At 38.7% G+C, this 19,650-nt stretch overlaps 1 protein-coding gene across 2 annotated transcripts in view; it reads right to left on the bottom strand.

Moving 5' to 3' along the window:
* Positions 1 to 19,650, bottom strand: part of DENND2C (DENN domain containing 2C) — a 93,214-nt gene that overhangs the window by 6,130 nt on the left and 67,434 nt on the right. For both annotated transcript variants that reach the window (XM_019956759.2, XM_019956761.2), the window contains exons 8-16: positions 18,586 to 18,773; positions 15,424 to 15,533; positions 13,756 to 13,825; positions 13,154 to 13,231; positions 12,402 to 12,542; positions 11,787 to 11,935; positions 11,145 to 11,322; positions 5,073 to 5,114; positions 3,834 to 3,939 (exon numbers count right to left, since the gene is read on the bottom strand). In XM_019956759.2, coding sequence (XP_019812318.2) covers positions 3,834 to 3,939; positions 5,073 to 5,114; positions 11,145 to 11,322; positions 11,787 to 11,935; positions 12,402 to 12,542; positions 13,154 to 13,231; positions 13,756 to 13,825; positions 15,424 to 15,533; positions 18,586 to 18,773 — 1,062 coding nt within the window. The remainder of the gene's footprint in view (positions 1 to 3,833; positions 3,940 to 5,072; positions 5,115 to 11,144; positions 11,323 to 11,786; positions 11,936 to 12,401; positions 12,543 to 13,153; positions 13,232 to 13,755; positions 13,826 to 15,423; positions 15,534 to 18,585; positions 18,774 to 19,650) is intronic.

The raw sequence follows: 19,650 nt of genomic DNA, 5'->3' as shown, positions 1-19,650 counted from the left end.
TTTGGAATTTTGGTATTTCATTTACTTTACGTAGTCTTACTACACACATGCAACCCCAACAACTTAACCCCAACCCCTAACAAGGTTCTGTATGTCTTTGAACATTATATAAAACATTATCTTCTACTGAAACTTATTATTTTATTCAGCGTGTGTGTATGTTTAATCTTTTTTTTTTGGCTGCGCTGGGTTTTTGTTTCTGAGCAGAGGCGTTCTCTAGTTGCGATGAGCGGGGCTACTCTCGAGTTGCGGTGTGTGGGCGTCTCACTGCAATGGCTTCTCTTACTGAAGAGCACCGGCTCTAGGGTGTGCAGTCTTGGGTAGTTGTGGCACACAGGTTTAGTTGCTCCAGCTTGTGGAATCTTCTGGGACCAGGGATAGAACTGGTGTCCCTGCATTGGCAGGCAGACTCTTAACCACTGGAAGTCCTCAGTGTGTGTTTTTAAGATTCTTTTTTAACGCTATATTCTCTTGTCAGTGGACACTGAGGTTGTTTCTAGTTTTTGCTATCACATATAATACCACTACAAAAATTACTGTACTTGTTTCCTAGTTATCATGTGCAAGAGCTCTCTTGTGTATATATTTAAAATGGAATTGTTGGGTTGTACCCACTCCGGTACTCTTGCCTAGAGAATCCCATGGAGGGAAGAGCCTGGTGGGCTGCAGACCATGGGGTCGCTAAGAGTCGGACATGACTGAGCGACTTCACTTTCACTCTTCACTTTCATGCACTGGAGAAGGAAATGGCAACCCACTCCAGTGTTCTTGCCTGGAGAATCCCAGGGACGGGGGAGCCTGGTGGGCTGCCACCTATGGGGTCGCACAGGGTCGGACACGACTGAAGTGACTTAGTAGCAGCAGTAGCAGGATATATACACCTTTAACGTTACTAGATGATGCCAAATTGTTTTTCCAAAGGTACTGAACTGATTTAAACATTCTCATCAATACTTGATATTGTCAGACTTTAAAATTTTTACCAATATGGTGGATATAAAATGGTATCTCAGTGTGGTTTTAATTTACATTTTCCTGATTTTGATGAGGTTCTATATCTTTTCATATATTTGTTGGCCTTTCATATTTCCTCTTCTATGAAATGATTGTTCATATCTTTCCCCCATTTTTCTCTTGGGTTGACCATCTTTTTTTTACTTTTAAATTGGAGGAATTTTAAAAACTAAATTTTAGATACTATTCCTTTGTTAGTTATATTTGTTGAAAATGTCTTCATTTAGTTTGTATCTTGTTTTTTATTCCTTTTCCATGGTGTCCCTTGATGAACAGAAAATTTTAAAATTTAACATAGTCAGGGACTTTCCTGGGTGGTCCAGTGGCTAAGACTCCATGCTCCCAATGCAGGGGCCTGAGTTTGATCCCAGGTCCAATAAGTGGAACCCAACAGGCTACAACTAAAAAAGATCTCATATGCCACAAAAAGATTCCACGTGCTACAACTAAAAAGAAAAAAAATCCCACATTTTTCTGCAACTAAAGACCCAACGCAGCCAAATAAAAATAGTAAAAATTTTAAATTAGCACAGTCAAATTAATCAATCTTATCCTTTATAGTCTGTGTTCTTTGTGCCACATTTCAGAAATCCATTACTCTCCCCAAACATAAAATAGTTTCTATCATTTTCTAAACATTTTAAATGTTTTACTTGTAACATTAAGTCTTTAATTTATCCTAATTAATTCTGTGTATAATGTGGAGTACAGATCCATCTCTGTTTCTTTTCATGTGGAAAACCAGTTGCCCTAGAACTGTTTACCAAATGGTTCATTCTTTTCCCACTGCTATTCAGTGCTGGCACTGACTGACACAAATCAAGTTTCCTTATGCATGTGCATTCTCTATTCTTCCCATTTTTATTGCTCTGTTTGCTTCTTCTGAACCCAAATAATCTCAATTACTATGACCTTATAGTTAATCTTGATGTTCTGTAGGGCAAGCTCGTCAATCCTGTTTTTTTTCAGGAGTGTCTTAGCTATTCTTGGCCTTTTGCTCTTCTGCTAAAATTTTACAAAAAGATGAAGGTCATTCTAGTTTTCTCTTGAACTTACCCCCGTCTCACTTTCTTCCCACCTTTTCATTGAATCTGCTGTTACCAAGGTTTCCAGAGCCCTTCCCATTGTCAAATCCACTGGTCAATTCTCAGTTTTCATATTATTGGCCTCTTTGCGGCATTAAATATAACTGTTTACTCTTTCCTTCATGGAATACTTTCTTCACTCAGCTTCTGCAATCCATACTCCTGTGTTTTCCACCTACTTCACTAGCTGCTCTTTTTAGTCTCCTTTGCTGGATTCTTCTCTTCCCAACTGTCAAAAGTTATAAATTCAAGCACATCATTCCCAACCAGGGCTCAATCCTTAAATTGTTTAAATTTTCTACTTATACTCACTCTATTGGGTTATCTCATCTGGTTCCTCAGATTTAAAATAGCAATGTATGTCTCTAGCCTAAATCTTTCCTCTGAATTTCAAATTCTTGTATATAAATGCCTACTTGATATCTCCAGGTGAATGTCTGCCAGATATTAGATAGGTATCCAATAGGTAGCTCAAGGGGCTTCCCTGATAGCTTAGTTGGTAAAGAATCCACCTGCAATGCAGGAGACCCCGGTTTGATTCCTGGGTTGGGAAGATCTACTGGAGAAGGGATAGGCTACCCACTCCAGTATTCTTGGGCTTCCCTTATGACTCAGCTGGTAAAGAATCTGCCCACAATGCGGGAGACCTGGGTTTGATCCCTGAGTTGGGAAGATGAAACTGTTAAGAGAATGAATGGGCCTCCCTGATAGCTCAGTTGGTAAAGAATCCGCCTGCAATGCAGGATACCCCAGTTTGCTTTGTTCAATTCCTGGGTCAGGATGATCCACTGAAGAACAGATAGGCCATCCACTCCAGTATTCTTGGGTTTCCCTTGTGGCTCAGCTGGTAAAGAATCCGACTGAAACACGGGAGACCTGGGTTTGGTCCCTGGGTTGGGAAGATCCCCTGGAGAAGGGAAAGGCTACCCACTCCAGTATTCAGGCCTGGGAAATTCCATGGACTGCATAGTCCATGGGGTTGCAAAGAGTCGGACACAACTGAGTGACTTTCACGTTCAGGTATCTCAAACTTAATGTTCAAAACTGAACTTTTAGTTACTCCTCTAAACTTGCTCCTTCTCTAATGATCCCCATCAGTAAACAGCCTTTGAGTTCTCATCTGTAAAATGGGGATTAAATAATAATACCTGCTTCATACAGATATTACAAGGATCAAATAAGATGTATGCTAAGTGCTTAAAATAATGCTTGGCATACAGTAAGCCACCCAATAAATATTATTCATCTTTTCATCTAACAAATACTTACTGAGTACCTATTTAGTGAATGCTGTTCAAAGTATTGGAAATAGAAAACAAACAGACAGTCACTGTTCTCATAGAACTTACACTCTAGCACATCAGATGGTGATGAAGGCCATGGAGAAAAATTAGGTCAGGAAGGAGGACAGGAAGTGCTAAGGGAATGGGGACAAGTGTAAACAGGACGGTCAGGAAAAGCCTCACTAAGAAACTGACATTTGAGCATGGACCTACAAGAACAAAGAGCAGGAGCCATGTGCCTAGGGGAATAGCATTCCATACATGGAACTGAGCAAATGCCAAAGTCCTGAAAAAGAAGAGGACTTGGCACATCGAGGGTGAGCAAGGAAGCTGACTATCAGTTTATGAAGGCACAGGCAATCTCATACTACTTTTATATATGCTTTGGCAGGATGCTGGGCATTTGGTTTTTACTGTTTTGACCTTAAATCCTCAGCCACTTGTCTCATACCTTGTGAAAAATTCTGCTCCTGAGCCAATATTTCATTTCGTTCTTCCAAAATCTGTATCAGGGCAGCTTGTAGTTTAGGTGGTAGAATTTCATCCTCATCAGATACCTTAAGAGAAGAAAATTGAGATTTTCATGAGCTTTGAGAGAGAAAGTCTCAAACTTAGGGCCCTATTAAAGTCCCCCAGGTGCCACAGGTGGCTTTGTATGTATTTCGGCTAAAAGGAGTCTGTCTGAAGCTTCCTTCCCTACATTGAACAGAATCCATGATGTTTCTGGTGTGGAAGTGTTAGTCGCTCAGTCGTGTCCGACTCTTTATGACCCTGCGGGCTGTAGCCTGCTAGGCTCTTTTGTCCATGGGATTCTCCAGGCAAGAGTACTGTAGTAGGTAGCCATTCCCTTCTCCAGAGGATCTTTCCCACCCAGGGATTGAACCCTGGTCTCCTGCACTGCAGGCAGATTCTTTACCATCTGAGCCACCAGGGAACATCTTAATTAAATTTAAGAAACATAAATAATATGTCTTATAAGACTCTTTGGAAGTTTCCAAACCAAATAGTTCTCATCTCCAAGTCATATGATATATTACAAAGATCATTCCCAAATAAATGGTGTTTCAAATGTGATGAGCTGATTGATTATGAAACAAGAAACATTCTTTTCACCCTATGTTCAGTGCTCACAAACCTATATACAGGTTACATACAGAGGGTTGCTCTAAGGCTTTTCTAATTCTCCTCTTCACTATCCAGAATAAGTGACTATTTCTTTTTGCCCCTACTGTATCTTGTGCAAATTTCAAATATATATCATTTCTAAAACTTTATGGCTATATCTGCTCCCTCTCCCCCTTTAAACTGTAAGGCCTGAGGGATCAAGCTGAGTGTCTTACTCATCTTTAGTTTCTGACCGTCTAGCAGAACATCTAGAAATAATTGGTGTTGAATGCTTGTTAAATTTAATTAAATTAGAGGCCTATATATCAACCCATAAGACTTGAAGGGAGGGTCACCTCTTTTGAGAATGACATTTAATCTGTTTCCTCCTTCCTTAAATTGAGACAGACAGCTATGAACCCAAGACAAATTTTTCAGGTCAATCTCGTATGATTGGCCACAGTGTCAAGTCAAGTGTGTATGTAGGAGCTATAGGTCTTGCCTGAGTCACCTTCTCTAAGTACTTTCACATATTTTCTGGCCAATTATCCCCAAACATTATGTAATCATCTCCTTTGTCACCCACCTCCTGTAAAAACTTGTCTGCGCAGAGATCAACTATCAGCACCTATGGAATAAAGGAGCCAGACAAGTTAAACCAGAGACATTCAGAGAGAAATACATTAGGCGTTGTTAGATCAGGAAGAATGCTTTGATTCTTTCATGCAATGGGAATAGTTTTAAACTTAAAGGGTTTTTTGGTTTTGTTTTTAATTGAAATATAACTGACTTAAATATTATAATAGTTTCCAGTATATAAAGTGATTGGATATTGTTATGCATTAAAGTTTTAGCCCATTTAAAAGCTAACTCATCAACACTAGTAAAGAATATTTCAAGTTAAAAAAAATGATGGTGGCACACCTAGAGATTAAAAGAGACTAAAAAAACCACACCAACCAAATACAGTGTATAGACTTTATCTGGGACCTAATTCAAGCTATGAAAAATTTACGAAATAATTAGACATCTGAATATTGAATTTTTCTGATATTAAAAACTCTTATTAAATTTTTTAGGTGTGATAATGGTATTGTGATTATGTTAAAATGATCTTAGGCTTAGATATTCATATTGTAATATTTAGAATTATGAAATAACATAAGGATATACTTCAAAATATTATGGGAGAGAGGTAGTACAATTAGTCTAAACTTTATAAGTATTTAAGGAGGGTAATTAATTTTATTCTTTTTTCATTTTTACATATGTTTAAAATTTCCATAGTAACAAAGTAAAAAATAGGTTAATACCAAAATTAGGAATGTTTCTATATGCTAACAATAAAGTATCTGAAAAATAAATTAAGAAAACAACTTCATCTTCAACTATATCAAAAAGAATAAAATACCTAGGAATAAATTTAAATAAGGAGGTAAAAGATATCTATGCTGAAAACTATAAGATACTGGTAAGAGGAACTGAACAATACACAAATAAATGGAAAGATATTCTGTGCTCATGGAGTGGAAGAACCAATATTGTTAAAAAGTTTGTACTACCCAAAGCAATCTACAGTCAGTGCAATCCCCATCAAAATTCCAATGGCAATTTTCACAGAAATAGAACAATTCTAAAATTTCTGTGGAACCACAAGACCCCAAATAGCCAAAGCAATCTTACGAAAGAAGAATAAAGGTAGAGGCCATCATACGTTCTCATTTCAAACTATTACAAAGCTATAGCAATCAAAACAGTGTAGTACTAGTATAAAACAGACACATAGCTTAATGGAACAGAATACAGGGTTCAAAAATAAACCTCACAAATAGTCCATTAGCTTATGACAATGGAGCCAAGAATATACAACAGGGAAAGGACAATCTCTTCAACAAATGGTTATAGGAAAATTAGCTGCATGCCAAAAAATAAAATTGGATCCCTATCTTACACCATACACAAAATCAACTCAAAATGAATTAATGACTTAAACATAAGACCTGAAATCATGAAGCTCCTAGAAAACATAGCGGGGTAGCATCTTTACATTGGTCTTAGCAATGATTTTTTGGATTTGACACCAAAAGCACAGGTAACAAAGGCAAAAATAAGCAGGCTGGACTACATCAAACTAAAAAGCTTCTGAATAGCAAAGGAAACCATCAGTAAAATAAAAAGAAAACCTACAGAATGGGAGAAAAATACCTGAAATTCATATACTGGTTAAGGGGTTAATATCCAAAACATATAAAGAACTCATACAACTCAACAGGAAAAAAAGAAACCCCAAAGAATCCAATTTAAAAACAGGTAGAGGAAAAAAAAACAAAAAACAGGCAGAGGAATTGAATAGACATTATTCCAAAGAAGGCATGCAGATGACTAATAAACATATGAAAAGATACTCTACATCAAAGAAATGCAGACCAAAAAACAACAATGTGGTATTATCACCTGTTAGAACGATTATTAACAAAAGACAAGAGATAACAGATACTGGCAAGAATGTAGAGAAAAGGAAACTATTGTGTACTCTTTATGGAAATGTAAATTGGTTTTGCCACTCTGGAAACAGTAAGGAGGTTCCTCAAAAAATTAAAAATAGAACCAGCACATAATTTAGCAATGCCACTTCTGGGCATGTATCCAAAGGAAACAAAATCACTATTTTGAAGAATAGCTGCACCTCCATGTTCACTGCAGCATTATTTACAACAGCCATAACAATGAAACAACCTAACTGTCCATACAGATGACTAGATAAAGAGGTGTATATATATACATACAATATATACATACAATATATACAATGGAATATTATTCAGCTATAAAAAGAAGGAAATCCGGCCATAGTAACAATGTGGATGCTAAGTGAAATAAGTTAAGCAGAGAAAAACAAATACCATATGATCTCACTTACATGTGGAATCTAAAACAACCGAATTCATAGATACAGAGAACAGATTGGTGGTTGCCAGAGATGGGTTGGGAGATAGATAAAATGGGTATAGGGAATCAAAAGGCACAAATTTCCAGTTATAAGGTAAGTAAGTGCTGGATATGTAATGTACAGCATGTGACTACAGTTAACAACACTATATTGTATATTTGAAACTTGCTAAGAGTCCATCTTAAAAGTTGTCATCACAAGAAAAAACTTTTTCTAACTATGTTAGGTGATGGATATTAACTAAACTTACTGTGGTAATCATTTTGAAATATATGCATGTGTGTGTGTGTATGAAGTCCTTTCAGTCATGTCTGACTATTTGTGACCCTATGGACTGTAGCCTGCCAGGCTCCTCTGTACATGGGATTCTCCAGGCAAGAATACTGGAGCGGGTTGCCATTTCCTCCTCCAAGGCATCATCATGACCCAGGGATCAAACCCACGTCTCTTATGCCTAATGCATTGGTAGGTGGATTCTTTACCACCAGTGTCACCAAGGAAGCCCTCAAATATAGGTATATATCATATCATATCATTCAGTTCAGTTCAGTTCAGTCGCTCAGTCGTGTCTGACTCTTTGCAACCCCATGAATCGCAGTACGCCAGGCCTCTCTGTCCATCACCAACTCCCGGAGTTCACTCAGACTCACATCCATCGAGTCAGTGATGCCATCCAGCCATCTCATCCTCTGTCGTCCCCTTCTCCTCCTGCCCCCAATCCCTCCCAGCATCACAGTCTTTTCCAATGAGTCAACTCTTTGCATGAGGTGGCCAAAGTATTGGAGTTTCAGCTTTAGCATCATTCCTTCCAAAGAAATCACAGGGCTGATCTCCTTCATGGACTGGTTGGATCTCCTTGCAGTCCAAGGGACTCTCAAGAGTCTTCTCCAACACCACAGTTCAAAAGCATCAATTCTTCAGTTCTCAGCCTTCTTCACAGTCCAACTCTCATATCCATACATGACCACAGGAAAAACCATAGCCTTGACTAGATGGACCTTTGTTGGCAAAGTAATGTCTCTGCTTTTGAATATGCTATCTAGGTTGGACATAACTTTCCTTCCAAGGAGTAAGCCTCTTTTAATTTCATGGCTGCAGTCACCATCTGCAGTGATTTTGGAGCCCCCAAAAATAAACTCTGACACTGTTTTCTACTGTTTCCCCATCTATTTCCCATGAAGTGATGGGACCAGATGCCATGATCTTCGTTTTCTGAACGTTGAGCTTTAAGCCAACTTTTTCACTCTCCTCTTTCACTTTCATCAAGAGGCTTTTGAGTTCCTCTTCACTTTCTGCCATAAGGGTGGTGTCATCTGCATATCTGAGGTGATTGATATTTCTCCCGGCAATCTTGATTCCAGCTTGTGTTTCTTCCACTCCAGCGTTTCTCATGATGCACTCTGCATAGAAGTTAAATAAGCAGGGTGACAATATACAGCCTTGACGTACTCCTTTTCCTGTTTGGAACCAGTCTGTTGTTCCATGTCCAGTTCTAACTGTTGCTTCCTGACCTGCATATAGATTTCTCAAGAGGCAGATCAGGTGGTCTGGTATTCCCATCTCTTTCAGAATTTTCCACAGTTTATTGTGATCCACACAGTCAAAGGCTTTGGCATAGTCAATAAAGCAGAAATAGATGTTTTTCTGGAACTCTCTTGCTTTTTCCATGATCCAGCGGATGTTGGCAATTTGATATCTGGTTCCTCTGCCTTTTCTAAAATCATATCATTATGTTGTACATTTAAACTAACACAATGTTATATGTAAATCATTTCTCAAAAAAATTGGAGGGGGGAGGTTAACCCATCAGTGTAATAAAGAAGAGTTTTTTCAGTAAGTGGTACTCGGATAATAGGCTATCCATATTTAAAAAAATGAAATGATCCCTACCTCCTTTCTTTCTTTTTTGGTCATATCGCACAGCTTGTGAGATCTTAGTTCCCCAACCAGGTACTGAACTGACATCCTCAGCAGTGAAAGTGCTGAGTCCTAATCACTAGACTGCCAGGGGATTCTCCCTACCTCCTATTATATACAAAAAAATAAAATAAAAAATCAATCCCCAGGCTTATGAGCCAAAAATTAAAGGCATTATAATAAAGCTTTCAGGAACTAACAGAGGAGGCTATTTCCATGAAGCTAATATTAAGAAAAACTTAAGCAGTTCACACACACACACACAAAAACACTAACCATTAAAAAAAAAAAAAAAAGATTGACAGTTCTGGCCACATTAAAATTAAGAGCATTTCCATATTTAAAAAAAATCTTTTTGGAGAATGAAAAGCCAAACCACAAAGGAGTTCATATTCAGAGTATGAAAAGGCCTCTTACAAATCAATGAAAGTAATCAATTCAGCAGAAGGACAGCCTATGGATTTTACAAAAATTGACATTCAAATGGCTAATAAACACATAGAAAGATGCTCACCCTCAACCATAATCAAGGAATACCAATAAAACCAAAATAAAATACAACTATCTGATAAGCTAAATTATATGAACTGATCACAACAAGGGCTGACAAGGATATGGAGCAACAGGAACTCTCATACACTGCTGGAAGAAATTTAACTTGGCACAAGTACTTTGGAAAAGCTTGACTTTACTTACTAAAGTTGAAGATATGTTTTCTCTATGACCCAGCAATTCCATTTCCAAATATTTGCCCATAAAACTGTATGCACATATGTACCAAGGGTCATGAACAAGAATATTTATAGCAGCATTATTAATAATAACTCCAAACTGGAAACAACTCAAATGTCCATCAACTGTAGAATGGATGAGAAAACTGCAGTACATTCACACAATGGATTACTATACACAAGCAGAATGATCAAACTACTGTTAAACTCACAACATGGGTGAATCTTAAAGATATAATGTTGCTTGAAAGAAGCCAGACTAAGAAAAAAAAAAGAAAAGAAAAATATTGCTGTATGAATCCATTTATATCAAGCTTAAAACCAGGCAAAACTGAACTATATTGTCTAGGGATACATGCCCAGGATGTTAAGTTATAAAGAAAAACAAGAAAATGAGCATCAAAATTCAAGATAATAGTTACCTTTTGCAAGGAGTGGGGTTAGAGAACAGTGATTAGAGGAAAGCATGAGGGGGACTTCCCTGGCAGTCCAGTGGTCAAGATGCCAAGCTCCAAGTGTAGGGGCAGAGGTTTGATCCCTGGTCAGGAACTAAGATCCCACATGCCACACAATATGGCCAAACAATAAATAAGAATAATTAAAAAAAATTTTTAAAACAAGAAAAAGAAGGTATGATGAGGACTTTGTTTCCAGGGCTGTAATGTCTCTATTCTACTCTAATGTTGGTTACCATTAGCATTCACTTTGTGATAATTAACTGAGCTATACATTTTGTTCTATATGTATGTTATATTTGAAAGAATTTAAAAATTAACCCAGAGTAGTTTTTGTGAATGATTAAAAAAAAAAAAAGACCTATTCTTCAGAATAACACAAGAATTAGCCCATGGTTCAATGCTATAAATAAGATATAACTTCAGATTCATGTGTACTATAGTATTTTTCTCATTTTAATAAGCAGATACAAAAATATGATAGCATAACAATAATAAGTACATATTATCATTAATTAATGACATATCCGTCACTGTTAAAAATCACTTGTTTTCATTTGCCAGTGCTGCAATCTTTTTCACAGGTACTAATTCTCCCATATTACCTCTTCAATGGGTAGGTCCTGGAGCTGTGGTAAGGAGCAAGACAGGATTCCAATAAGGAATGGAGTAGGTGAGCACACAATGTCAATCATAGATGCTGGCAGGACCGGGATGTAGGTATGCTGCCAGGTGAATGGATACAGTGTGGCAACCGCTGCATGACCACATTTTGACAGGGTGCTAGCCAGAGGAGAAAGCAAACTGATATCACATAAACAGCAACATATGGTGAGCACGTCAGATATGACATTACAGCATTACAAACCAGTGATCGCAGATGAACAATTCTGTGATTACTCATTAACATTCTATTTAATTTTTAACTTAATTTTCTGAAAATCTTTAATCTCAATCCAGTTGTTTCCCACAATTTATATTGCTAAAAACTAGTGTATACTCAGAGAATCAATACCAATTTTTAACAAGTTTCAACAAAACACATTTTAAAGGTAAATTAATTGCAATCCTCAAAAGAGACTGGTATAGCTGAACACAATTAGCTTTTGTATTATCCATGTCTCTACAGCATTAAGTAATTGAGATCCTACCTAAACGTTTTTGTTTTTTTTTTAATATGGCCAAATTCTAAAACACTAAGAACAAGTAAAACCCGTCTGATGTGACATATCTTACTTATTTCTCACCTTAGGCTGTTGGCGACAAAGATTACCCTCCGCTCCAAAAGGAGAGAGGCACAGACTCGAATGAGATGGCACACGCTCAGGCACTTAAAGAGACACTCAAAATCAACATGTTCCAGCCGTGAGTCCAGTGGTCGGCACAGTTCAATGGACTGAAATGCAAACACTTCAATTAGGGGAGCTGAGGTGGGAAAAGATCCCTAATGACAATACTAATGGACCCTATCACTCTTTTACAGATTAAATTCAAGAGAGAGGGGCTGCTGCAGTTTGTGAAGCAGCCTACACTGATCTCAAGACTTAATACTTTATAGTTTCATGCCATAAATTTCTGGTGAAATCTTTTATCCCACCGGACAACATTTGTCATATTGAAATTGACCTCTTGCAGGTCAACTTATGAGTGGTTCAATCTATGAATGGTAGAGAAACCTCTGGTTCTTGGGGTCTAGGATCAACAATCTCACAGATGAACTGGATGTTTCTCTAGTGCTTCTGCGACTGAAACACACTCTGTGTAATTTATGAAAAGGAGAAAGGTTTCTATCACGTAAGGTCTACTAGCATAAGGCCTGCGTGTTGGCAGCTAGCGAGTCTCCTCAAAATTAACTAACTTACCCCATCTCCAGCCCCAGGGAGGTAGCTCTTCACTGTGATGGTGCGTCCAGGAGCTGGGAAAGGAGCTTCCATGACACTTCGCATGAAGGGGTAAACCAAAGCTGGAGACATTTCTCTTCTTTTCTCTACTTCGTCTAGAATCTACATACACAAAACATATCTTTTTTTTTTTTAATTAAGGACTCAGTTCAAAAACATAAAAGAATCCTATTAAAGGAACTGAAAAACTGAAATCCTATTAAAGGAACTGCACAAACTTGAAAATAATACGATCACCAGATTTTAAGACAGATAAGCTTCTGCCACCTTTAATAAAAGTTCATTAAAGGCCTCCTTTCTCTTGGAGGTATATTTAAATCTCTAAGAAAAGTTACAAAAATAGATCAATTTAATTTTAGAAAGGAGCCCCTTTTTATATCACCAAGGAAGGGGCAAAGAAAGTAACACAATAATATCCTGCAGTTTGGTGCTTGGGAGAGACATGAGACAAGATAAACTTCAGGCAAAGTTCCGCTTTAAGCAGCAAGGTTTAGCAAACCCAAGTGAGGATTACAGGGCAACATCATGTGGTTTAGAGATCTAAGTTTAAGCCTTCAAACCTGTAGTTCGAATCTACTAAAGGAAAACCCTTTCTAAAGTAGAATGTTAAAAGTCTATGCCACTTAACATTGCCTAGTGAAGCCATCAGAAACAAAGATGTACTCAGGGCTCAGAAAGGACACCATCTTTCATAGCACCCATTCTCCACTCACCTTTGAAAAAAGGTTGAAGCAGCCTAGGCGACTGACCATGCAGTATACCTCAGGGAGTCGCTTTCCTTTGCCTTCTGGCTAAACAACAACAATAACAACAAAGCAAAAATTAAGTAGCACAAGTCTTTACTAATTTGGACTATTTATACCTCTTAATACTCCTTAGTATAGAGTAGGAACCAAAGGTCTCATTCTCAGGGAACACTGAAAGATGGAAAAATGCTAAAAAAAAAAAAAAAAAGATGGTATGATTCATTCCAGCTTAATGAAGGCATCTAAGCAAGAAGAAAGTAACTCAGAGCTCCCTCGACTAGCTCATTGTACTCCATTCCTCAAACATAAGCAGACTGACTTCAGTTACAATGTCAGTGCTTTCATTATCTATTACAGACAAATAAAATAAATCCATACCCTTTCTATTCCAAAACACTCTGTGGCTAACCTCCACCCTGCTCTTACTGTTTAAAGCTAACATAGCTTCTTTGTAATACACAGATCATTGAGTAGCCCCCAGACTCATCTAGAAATTATGTTCTGAAGTTCCCAGTCTGACTCTATTGTTTCTTGACCAAAGCTGCCTGGAACACAGGTCTGGGACTTACCAAGAGCTTCTTACAGTAACCAAACCACCGGCTCCCATCTTCACCAGTTAAGACAAAGGAGAAGGTTTCACTGAAAAAAATAGTCAATAGTTTGAGACTCAAACAACTACTTATGACATTCCTTGGAACAAGAAATTAAAAATTAGTGTCTAACAGCAGCAATTTTGTGATGTAAGAGGAAGCATCAATATTACATTTATTGCAAGTCATGTTCTTCCTGAGGGAAAATTCTCAAATTCTCAAAGGTCCAGCCCTTGAGAATATCTTACTTTGTACTGGAGTGAGAGAACAGGTATGGGATGAGCTGCTGAAGCCATCACCTCCTTTCACTTTCTTATTTATCTGGTCAGCTATTAATCAAGTCTATTTTCCTTTTGTTGAATGCTCAGTTTAGCCAAACACATAGGTAAGCTAAAAAGGATTTTAATAAGCTATTCTTCCTTTCCAAATTCTTCTACTTAGTTTTGAGAGGTCATATGGAACAGTGATAGGCAAAAGATTATATCCTTAATATATAAAAAATAATAGGAAAATTGATATCTCATTAGAAACATAGGCAAAAGATAAAATGCATAGGTAACTTACAAAATGAAGACCTAGAGAGGCCCAAGAAATAAATTCATTAACAATCAAAAGGAATTCAAATCTGAACAACATTATATACATACATCTATATACGGACAAGAATAAAGATTGGAAGGGAACATCTCAAAACACAATGATTATCTCTGAGTAAACCAGAATGCCAGTGATTTCTAATTTTTGCTTTTATTTACTTCTCTGTATTTTCCATATATTTTAGAATGAACACACATAACTCTTGGGGAGAGGGAAAAGCCAACCATGGAGCAGCCAGGTCAATATGAAAGAAGCTGCCTATGTGGTCAGCAGTGCAACTGACAGCACAAAGCATCAGGATTGATGGCTCAGAGATGACAGTGGCGATCAGGCTAAACTGGTTGTGAGAGGCAGCAGCTTAGTCTGGAGGCAACGCAGCGTGGAAGGGCACAGCCAGTTAGGCAACAGCTGAGGCTGTCTTCCAGCAGGTCATCAGCATGTGATATGGTTCACATAATCATGCTTTTCAGCCTAAATACATGACCAGTAATTCCAGTTTTGAAAGAAGCAGTCATCTATTTACAAGCAGGATATGAGATGATGATGTCTTATTAATTGAAAATAGTAATTTCCTCTAGATACTGGGAAGAAATTTCTTATAATTCCTTTCCAATATACTTACACCTTCCAAACTCCAGCCTCCTTTTTGTACAAGTTTGACAGGGGAACATACAATCTGGGCTATAGCTGTTTCTAACAATTTGAGGGAGATACAAGATGCAGACACTGCCATGTTTTATTTTTGTTTTTGAGTTCTTAAGTTCAGTGTTTTTTTCCTTTTATGTCCACTTGGTGGCATTTCTGATTGTATGTAAAGTGGAACTTCTTTTTCTGCAGAATTGGCAAATTGAAGAGACTCTCAAACTTGTTTTCCCGCTAACACTGTGCTTTTCTTTTGGGAGCCCCACATAGGAAATGTCCTAATTCTGTTCCTTCCTTCCCTGCCACAGAGTACACATAGCTTCACTACTGGTTCTATCTGTTTTTCGAACATTCTGATTCTACTTTTGCAGTTTCAACAAAAGAAATCAGATAAAGTAGTCTATTTACCTCTTGAGTTCTGAAGTTGGCACCCAGTCCTTTGAATCAGGAAAACAAAATTTAGGGATAACTTTGAGCCTTTCTTCAGTGTCTCTGGATTGCTTAAAGCCATGATCACCCTGAAAAAAATAACACTGGAAGTGACTAATATTCTATGTAAGTGGAGTGCAGAAACAAAAAAACTCAGCCTGCTCTCAGGAAAAGAGGTATCCAATAAGTCGAGGTAGCAACCCACTCCAGTACTCTTGCCTGGAAAATCCCATGGACAGAGGAGCCTGGTGGGCTGCAGTCCATGGGTCACGAAGAGTCAGATGCAACAGAGAGACTTCACTTTTACTTATCACTTTCATGCACTGGAGAAGGAAATGGCAACCCACTCCAGTGTTCTTGCCTGGAGAACCCCAGGGATGACAGAGTCTGGTGGGCTGCCGTCTATGGGGTCGCACAGAGTTGGACACGACTGAAGCAACCTAGTAGCAGCAGCAGCAGCAATCTCAGAGTGCTTTTGTGTAGTTTAATAAAACAGGAGAGCCAAGACTGTTAATCACTGAAATTTTCTAAGGAACAGTTTCTAAGTAAAAAGAATTCTGTTTTTATAGAGAGAGGGTACTTGAGGAGATCCTATAATCTGATATGAGAGAAATTATTGAAAACAGTTTCTTATCTAGAGAAAGAATCTTAATTCAAGTATTCACATACTAGTCAGAATATTTTTATGAATCATGAACTATGAAATAAATGAAAATCTATGTTATAATATAGTGATAGCAAAAACCTAGCCAGCTCAAGATACTCTGATCAATAATCCAAGATGTTTTGAAAAGTCAGATGACTGTTACTTAGAAAAAACCATATTTTTAGAATCCACCCCATATATAATCATTTCCCTTAGCATATAATCTTTGTTACCTAATTATGGGTTTGTGACTTCCTGTAAAATTCTAGCATGGAAGACCCTTTTGTGCAAGTTTGGTATTGTACTTTAGAGAACAGTCTAAATTTAGTTAAATCAAGACATTTAAAAATTAGTACAAAAATAAGCAGATAAGTCTAATTACCATATTGCCTTCATGTAACTAATGTCAATGACCTACCTTTTAATTTCTAAAACAAAACAGGGTTTTTGATTTTTGTATTCAAAGGCATGCTTCCTCAGGCATGAGGATCTTGGGGATAAATGTGGACATTCACAGGTGCTCAGGGACCCTGGCTCACAATCTGGTGCACAACTGACCCACCAGCTGCGGGGTTTCACCTCGGGCCAGGCGCAGGACTCAAACCCTGTGTCCTGACTAGGGTAGGGAAGTTGAGCCGGGGTAACTCCCTTACCATGAGCCCGCCATTCCAACCCACAGCAGCTGGGCAAGCCTCAAGGGGCTGTAACCTCCACACAGGCACATGCTCAGTACTTGGACTGGGGGTGATGAAAAGGCTTGCACCTCTAGACCACCCACTGAATAGGAGTAGCAATGCCCAGGGCAGGGCATTAAGACACTGCATTAAGGCATTAAGCAAGACCATGCGTTGCTTAAGACACTGCGGGGTTAATGCTTGCCTGATCCTGACCCTCCCCATGCATGCTGCAGAGGGTGGCAGCAGCCAGTGAGTGAGGCTGGAAAGGCAGAAGCCTGACAGGACCTGGGGAACCAAGAAGTAGGAGTGAGGACACCTAGAGAACCCATTTTGGGGAGGAAGCAGGTGAGACCATGCATGAAGCCAGGCTTTAAGACTCTGGCACACGCCCCACTGTCTCATCAGACCTTACTCCTCGCTTACAAAACACAAATTCAAATATAAATTGAGAGTTGCCTGTGGAGCAGGGCCCTTCTAGGAGACAGAGGCCTTTTGTGACTGCAGTGGTCACATACCCATGAAGTCAGTCCTGCTCCTGCCACTTAGGAATGTGGGCTGAGTGCTGGCGGTCTTTCCAGTTTCTCAGGACAAAGCCGAAATACAGATTTCTATGTGAAATTTGACTTTTAAACAAAAAACTGACGACAAAAACTTTATTATTATTTTATTACTGTATTACAGCAACCCCCCCAAAATATGTCTGTGGGCTTAATAAGCTCAGAGGCCATCACTTTGTAAGCCCTGATGTAATGATCATGTTCTTTATTTTTACAGTCACAAAGTTCAGAGCCACATTTAGGGTCTACTTTGTAAGCTCTGTGAAGGCAGGGACCAAGAATATCTATTTTAGTTGTGTTCTCCACATGCAATCTTGGCAAATAGTAGGTATTTATGAAATACTGATGCAATTAATGAATGAATGTTTTTGTGGAAAAGGCAGAGTAAAGGAAATAATACTATTAATAATAGTAACCATTTATCACATGCTTACTATGTGCCAGAAACTGCATTAAGCATGTTATATACATTATCTCATTAAGTCCTCACTAATACGGGATAACATTATATTGTGCTACTATATGCTAGACACTGTTCTAAGTGCCTTATATTAATTATTATATAATGAGCTCATTTAATCCTCACCACATGGGATGGACACTGTTATGATTACCCCTTCTTCACCAATGAAGAAAACAAGACGCAGACCAGTTTAACTGCTCTAAGTCACGGAGTTAATAAGTGGCAATTGCAGACAGTTGGCTCACAGTCCGTGCTCTGAACTGCTACCTTACTCTGCCACGTTTATCATTTCCCTCATTAAAAACGGGGCTTCCCTGGTAGCTTAGAGGGTAAAGAATCTGCCTGCAATGCAGGAGACCTGAGTTCAATCCCTGGGTCGGGAAGATCCCCTGGAGGAGGGCAAGGCAACCCACTTCAGTATTCTTGCCTGGAGAATTCCATGGACAAAGGAGCCTGGTGGGCTACAATCCGTGGGGTCAGAGTCACACATGACTGAGCAACTTTCACTCACTCACTCACTCTCATTAAGGAGGAGAAAATTGAGGCTTTGTAACTTGCTAAAGGTCACTTAGTAAGTAGTAGAGCAAAAAATAAAAACCCAACTTGAATAATGAGTTTTATTCCCCCTTGGTTGCAGCTCACACCTGACACAAGATATCATCAGATCCATGTCCTACAAGAAGTATAGAGTTAGTAAAAGCTGATGGAGACAACAGTAAACAAGAGGAGAGGGATAAATACACAGAGACACAGGAATGCCATCCATTCCTAGATGCCTCATGGTCTCTGTGCACGTACCTTGCTAGGGAATTGTTGTATGACCTGGGGAACGTAGCTTGCTTCTGATGGCTTCTTCTGTAGAGACACCACCACAAAAAGTTCAAAGAGCTGCTGCTCCTGTAATTCAATCAGATCCCGCTCTAAAGTCTGGTAGTGCGGATTCCTCTTGGAAGACTGCTGCAGTTGTGCTACGCGCTTGTGGCGACCTGCGATGAGATCATGGAGCACTGTCTTCCTTTGTAGCCCTATCTTCCCTCTAGCACCCAGAGGTCACGACCCATGCGGGGCTAACCTGCATTCAGTCATTGTTAATGAATGTTGACTAACGAACGTCTGCACCCAGACGTGCTTGTTAGGGCTATGACACACGTGGAGGACAAGTGCAGATTCTCACAGGCACCTGGGGGCTCTGCAGTGGGACTGATGTTCTGTGTCCCAACTGATACCTAGGCATGTCCCAACACACACTCTGTGTTATCCCATCTTTCATGGCATGACACCAGTAAAAGCACTGGCCAGACCACAGATGCCACTGCTGAGACCATGAAATCACAGGTGGGGGAAAAGATCTGATAAAATAATTGAGTCCTATAGAAGGTAAGTATATAAAGAGACAATTTTTATAAAATTAAAACAAAACTATCCTCACATGAAACAAACTGTTGTTTTCCCTTCTCTCTTTGGCATGTATTATGAATGAAGGACATATACTTATATCAATAAATGGTGCTAAACACAAGAGGAAAAGATACTCATCAGCAGATTGTTTCTCAAAAGAAACCATTTATAGAAGCATACTATTTATACAGTGTGAGCAATCCCACTCAAAAGTGGATAACATTTATCCTTTATTTTCATCACTCTAAATTCTGGATAATTTGGGATAGTCTCCACTAGGGGGGATGCAGTACTTGCAGAAGAAATAATCTAAGCATCCCAGAGATTTGCTTATTTGTCATTCTAAGCCAATGACTGAAAGACTCACCCTCTAATTGTTTTGCTTTTCTTTCGAGATGTGATGCATTCTGCCCCAAAGAAGTTATGATGTGGATCAAAATATTAAGAACACTTAAAAAAGTGCTC

Source organism: Bos indicus, chromosome 3 (assembly GCF_029378745.1).
Source record: "Bos indicus isolate NIAB-ARS_2022 breed Sahiwal x Tharparkar chromosome 3, NIAB-ARS_B.indTharparkar_mat_pri_1.0, whole genome shotgun sequence".
NCBI classification, from domain to species: domain Eukaryota; kingdom Metazoa; phylum Chordata; class Mammalia; order Artiodactyla; family Bovidae; genus Bos; species Bos indicus.
The sequence above is the reverse complement of the archived record's forward strand: the minus strand, read 5'-3'. Positions and strand labels throughout refer to the sequence as shown.